Source organism: Triticum urartu, chromosome 4A (assembly GCF_056163025.1).
Source record: "Triticum urartu cultivar PI428250 chromosome 4A, HENAU_Tu73, whole genome shotgun sequence".
Classification (NCBI taxonomy): domain Eukaryota; kingdom Viridiplantae; phylum Streptophyta; class Magnoliopsida; order Poales; family Poaceae; genus Triticum; species Triticum urartu.
This window is the reverse complement of record NC_141876.1, coordinates 17,772,964-17,779,246: the sequence shown is the minus strand read 5'-3', so window position 1 is coordinate 17,779,246 and position 6,283 is coordinate 17,772,964. Positions and strand designations below refer to the sequence as shown.

Below are 6,283 nucleotides of genomic sequence, written 5' to 3'. Positions count from 1 at the left end.
AGGCCAGGAAGAGACCTCCTCTCCCCAACAGAATTGGATTGGATTCTATTCTCTGTCGGTTCTCTTCTGCCGCCTAGAAATGACAGATTATATTAGCAGGCTAAGTAGTACTTAGTATTTTTCTTCTGGGTTTCGGTTTGGCTGTGGACACGTCCGCACGATCGCTCCAGGATCTCGAGCGAGCAACCGCAGAATGAAGCGAGCGTGGCATTCGGTTGTTAGACAATCCATTCCATTCCCAATAATCCATTCCCCTACAGGTAGCAAGACAAGAACCTACAGCAGTGACGACGAGCTTCCTCCCTCCCGTCTTCTCTGAACCGTTGGCAGGCAGGCAGGCAGGCCCAATTAGTAGTAACAAAAATTCATTCAAGCCGGGATGGCGACGGGCTAGCCGAACACAAGCGCTGCAGCAGCTTCACAACACAAGTTGGTACCAGGACAAAGCCGACCCGGCCGGCCCCAACACATTCATTGGCAGCACTGTCGAGCCACAACAATCCCCAACTGTCTCAGATGGTAGAGATGCCAAACTTTATTATTCTACTACAAAAGAAACCGAGTTTCAGCTAAGCAATGTGGTGAGGCTTCATCACTTTAGTAGTACAGCCAATACTAAATACTCATCTGCCGGCTCAATCTCTTGGAGCTGCTCGTAGAGTCCGTGAGTGTGTGTGCGTGATGTGAACGTCTGCGTAGAAAAACACGCTGCAGTTACACACACGCATGGAGGGAGCTCAAAAGTACAGCGCATATACAACGGAGGCCAGGGCCACGGCCATCGACGTCCCTGCCCGCGTCACCGAGGCTAGGGACGACGACGAAGGGCCGGAAGGCGTAGTTGGCGTTGTTCCGTTATCGGTCGCCGGCTTCTCGGAGGCGCAGGTGAAGCCGCACAGGCTGGGCCGGACGACCCGGTAGACGCCTTTGCTGGCCAGGACGAAGACGTCCTTGCGGTTGTCCTCGCCGAAGGAGAATATGTAGCCCAGCGACGGGAGAGGACCTCCTCCGCCAGCGGACTCGCAGGGTATCGGGGAGTTCTTGGAGCAGCTGAACGGCGTCAGGGTGGAGGTGTAGTTCCCGCTGCTCGGTGGGGTCTCCGAGCCGGTCCACATCGCCGATGCGTACAGATCAGCGTACATGTACCTGAGACCAAATCATGTGTACTGGATTAAAGAGGTTGTAGGAATGCTTTCACAAATAATCTTTTTGGAGTATCGATTCTTTTTAGCCCAGAGCATTTGGAAATGTTTCTTCTTCACAAAAAAATTGTACGTACGTATGTAAACAATTCGTCAATGTTTGTTGTAAAAATATCAGTTTTTATTATTTACTACCTCCAACTAGCCTACCAAAACGTCATATATTTTGGAACAGAGCTAGTATTTTACTAAAAAAATCGATTTTCTTGTTCATGAGAAAACATTTGAGCTTGCAAGCAGAAACTCCATGTCCAGAAGTAGTACTTTTACTTGTTTGCTCATTTATTATTCAAGTTAGGAGAAGTGTACCTTCCATATAAGCAGGGATCAGTAGACCCACGGTAGACATATCCACCTGTAATTGATGCAGACCCAACGTTCTTGTTCACAGCAGAATGGTTGTAGCCCATGGCAGGGAAGATGGCATTTATGGAACTAAGTGATGTATTCCCCCCGGGTGTCCACTCTGGATGATAGACATATGGGCCTTCGTATGCACGCCATCCGTAGTTTCCACCCTTGGAGATCAAATCTACCTCTTCGTATGCATCCTGTGCGTGTGCGGTAAAAAAACCATTGGAGTTAGACAGACAGACTGGCAGACCAAATGCAATTTCTGGCCAAGGCCAACCTAGGACATTATGGTTTGTTCAGAGGTTTGTACTGAGCCAGCAATAAGAAATGGATAGTATTTATGTCAGCCTAGGAAATTATTTAGTATTGATAGTAAAAAGTGAACTGAGCATTCTTTACACAAAACAAACTACAAAGTGAAGCTTCGCAAAACATGATAACTGTAAGAGATTTAAACATTTTTTTATGTCCATTCACTAATGCAGAAGAATGTCCCATGATAAAGGCCGAAACATGTGTCTGCTGAGCAGGGTATGCTAAAATTATAAATATTGGAAGCACATGAAACTGTCGAACTCTTGTGCGGTAATGGAGATTATAAGAGCCAAGCCTTGAAAGAGGAAAACTGGAGTTTATCGATTATGTGTCTGATACTCATATGACAATATTCAGTCAAAGCACTGGAGAAATGAATGCAACATAAATTTGAAATAATACAAATCTGTTACCATATCGTCTAGTAGCTTCACTTTAACTACATTAATCAAAATTGAGCAACAAGCAAGTTAACGTACCTGCCCAACATCTGCACAGTAGAAGTAGGAAGGCCTCTCAGAATCAAAACTGCATCTCCATGGGTTTCTAAACCCCAAGGCCCAAATCTCTGGTTGTAACTCACTGTCTTGAGCAAATGGATTGTCCTTTGGAATTGCATAGTTGCCCCACAAGGTCTGGTTACCAATTTGCTTCTGGCCTGAAAGCAAAATATTAGAAGGGTTTAGGAGAAAAAAGATAACCAAAGTTAAATCTTTGGTGTGCCGCGTTAACTACCCATGCTACTGGGTTCTTCATCTATAAAATTTCTACAACGCCAGTGTTCATCTGATAAGGTAACTTCAACTAACAGCTGAAAACAATCGATTAGCTTCCTTATATTCCTGAACATACCCAACATCTGCTCACAAAATTAGTGTGGAAACAGTGTAATCCTTACATTCCTGAATGTCCCTGCAAGAAGCATATTGTTGTTGTTATGGAAACAACAGAAGAGTAGGGGGTATCTTTAGTACTCCCTCCGATCCATATTAATTATCGCCGATTTAGTACAACGGACCGGAGGGAGTAGCATAGTTACATTTTAAGTATTTCAAATGATCTCCAGAAATGACAAACTGAATATTTATAACATCAACAATTTAAGTATTTCAAATGATTTCCTGAAATGATAAACTGTACAATTGATAAATATATTAATAAGCCTTAATCAAATGCTATGGTACTGAACAAAAAACAGATTATACTAAGTAAACGAAAAAAATATGAGATGGAGTCAACAGGATGCAAATATGACAGCAAACAAAATAACCTGTTTCAAGTGCTAACTTACTTTGTACACTGTCAATGTCAAGCCTCATTATTTTTCCCAAGAGTGATTTCTTGTTCTGAGAGAAATTGAAAGGGTCGCCTTTGTTTCCACCATCCCCCATCATAAAGTACAGATACCCATCTGTAGGTCCAAAAAGTATTTGTCCTGCATGATGAGCTGTATACGGCAACCCCATTGTAAATATCCTGCTAACCTCTGATGGATTAGCAGATGTTGCCTACAAAAGAAAACAGTAATTAGGATGCTATTCAAATGTTAGCTCTATGACATTCTTCTTTCATTTCAGACATGCTTCATTGTGAGCTGGGGAATGAGAAACTACGAACAATGAAATTAGGATTAAGCAAAGAACATCAATTTCAAGATCTGTGTAGAAGTGGGTATCCAAATGCGTACCGCAGAAACATTTGATGAGGAGACTTTTGCAGAATACTCTGAAACCACAACTTGGTACTGACATGGCTGAGCACCATTGTCAGTGCCTAGCTTTGAAGGGTCACAGCCAACATCAGAATTACATGAACATCTACCAGCACAGTTAGGTGACTGAGTTCTATCACAATTATAGGAAACAAAAAGGCGCCCATTGGCAGCAAACTTTGGATGAAATGCTATACCCATGAGCCCAAACTCGGAGTCCAAATGCACTTCGTCGGTCAGATCAAGGAACGGGTTCGCCTCGTCGAACTGCAGAGTGCCTCCAGACCCCTGTTCCGGGACATCTGCCAACCATATCTTTCCTGCTTGGTTGGACAAGAAAACTCTGTTGGATCCATCAGGGTGAGGGGCCATGTTCAGGTACGACCCATTGCCGATTCTCTCGAGGCACACCCCTTTAGGGGAGGGTGACGGCTCGGTGGTGTTGAATGAAACTGCATTTCCGCTGAAGCATACCGACTTGTCATCGGATGAGCCACCAAATGATGTACAAAAGTCATTTTCTGACTGCCAGACATCGGTGAGCTTTGACGCGGAACTAGGCAGGCTTCCACTTCCTTGCAAGGAAGGTTGAAAAGGAGAGTTCGATATTGTCACATTTTTGCAGGTTTCCCAGACTAGTTTGCAGTAATCTTGTGTGGAATCTTTTGACTGAGCAGAACTTCCGGAAGAGGTGTAGTTGCACAGAAGTGGAACCATCCGAATCTTTGAGCTTGAGTTGAACAACTCAGCTGAAAATGGACTGCATTTCTGAAAATAAAAATAAAAAAGCTTGTTAATACTACTTATTATTAAAGGATAACAGACTAACAGTAAACATGAAGAAGAAGAAGAAGAAAAATCTCAGCCTGGTGATAACCAAATTTCTTGGTCTCCGCTAGATGCCAGCAAATCAACCAAGAAGGGGCAAATTTGGATCTGCTACATGTTCTAGAAACCCGGTCTGTTTCTAGAAATTTCCTACGAACTTGTGTGTGATTTTCTTCAAATTCGTTTGAATTTGAAGTTGTCCCCCAATTGAACAATAAACAGTGGTAACTCTTAAAAAGTCCACAGCATGTTCAGACATGTTTTAACACTTAATATGAATCTCAGTTCCAGAACACAAAAATGGCTTCACCCAAGTTTCTTTCTTAGAGATTCCACCCAGAAACACAGAACATACGGTCATTATCAAGTACGTAACTAGAGTCGTGTGCCCCCCAGTATTTGACTTGTGCATGGACTTCTTTTTTGAACTGTGCTCATCCCGTTTCCATTACTGATCATAACGGAAATACATCAGACCAACACAAGAGTTAATCAGGAAACGGGAAAGGGAAAAGGTGGGTTCGGCACTGCTAGGAAACCCACTGCACATGCCCGCAATCGGTACACGCGCCATGGGATGAAAACCTGGCGGCACAAGAAAAAGCTATCCAAACAGAGCTCCAGGCGTCTGGACTGTAAACTTGTGCATGGACATGCAACACTTTTCCCTCAATATTGGTGGCGGATCAACACTAGCAGTGTAACATCAATATTAAACAAACGCTGCCCAGGTAACCAGGTTTCAGCTGATCGAAGGCCTTTCATTTGCAGTCCCCAGCTCAGGCAAAACATCGAACATGTAGTGTGCAACCAACCCGATAAAAAACACGTTGGTTTGCAACAACAGCACATACAACTCAGTCCCCACACTAGTTGGAGCTGGGAGGAAGAAAAGATGGCAATCCGTACCGCGCAGAGGACCGACTTGACGACGGCAGCGCAGGCGGCGTCGGAGACGCTCATGGCCTGGAACCGCTTCTTGAGCGCGGCGTCGGCGGCGGCGTCGCAGCAGCTGCTCCCGCTGTAGGAGCAGAACCCCAGCGTCCCGTTCAGCGGCGCCGGCGCCCCTGCAAACATCAAGCAGATCCGATAGCATCAGCATCCACGCGACGCTGACAAAAGCCAAATGAACACGAAGGCAAGCTGCTCTGCTCACTGGAGTCGGTGCAGAGCGGGAGGGCGTGGAGGAGCCACGGCTGCTGCCACGAGAGGCGGCAGAGGAGGAGAAGCAGGAGCGGGAGAGAGCGTGGCCTCCCCATCGCTGGTCCGGTTCTTTGCCTCGGCTGTCGCGCGCGGGCACGGGCATGATTGCGTAGCGGCGAGGCGAGGAGCGGCCAGATTTATTGGGGGGTGGGGTGATGCCGATGGGGACTTGGGGAGTGGGAGGAGGAAGAAGGAAGGCGCGCGGGCGGCGTGTGAGAGTTGACCGAGTTGGCTTTGAATAATGGCGCCGGCGGGACATCTGTCGGCCGCTTCGTTTTTATACCGGGAGCAGGAACCTCGCCGTGCCACCTTGTTTTAGACCTCGTTGATTGGCAGGAGTAGCAAAAGCATCTTATATCCAGACCTCTCAAACTCATCTCATACGTTCGGACGGGCTGCCCGGTCACTACCGATCATGATTTTTTGAGGACGACATGTCGATGCATATCCACAAGTGTGCTGCCACGTCGGATCCGACAGCCCAACCTCACTCCAAATTGCACCAAATTCATCAAACCCTTTCTCCTTCTCCCGCCCTCCAACCATTCCCGCGCCCGGACCCTCGCTCGCCTACATCCTTGCTCCCATTCCTCACCTCCGGGCCTGATCCGTCGGCGGCGACTTGCAAGCCGAAGTGTAACCAACTTGTGACCGACCTCAAGTCCGGTAA

General features: G+C 46.4%; 1 protein-coding gene across 1 annotated transcript; it reads right to left on the bottom strand.

Annotated features, from left to right (window-relative positions):
• Positions 1-508: 508 nt before the first annotated feature.
• LOC125550305 (HIPL1 protein) lies at positions 509-5,847 on the bottom strand. Its single transcript, XM_048713276.2, has 7 exons — positions 5,567-5,847; positions 5,320-5,477; positions 3,559-4,350; positions 3,163-3,379; positions 2,351-2,529; positions 1,512-1,753; positions 509-1,146 (listed from the first exon to the last, which is right to left on the bottom strand). Exons 1-7 carry the CDS (start codon positions 5,667-5,669, stop codon positions 738-740), a joined length of 2,100 nt encoding a protein of 699 aa, XP_048569233.2. The 5' UTR covers positions 5,670-5,847; the 3' UTR covers positions 509-737.
• Positions 5,848-6,283: the final 436 nt, after the last annotated feature.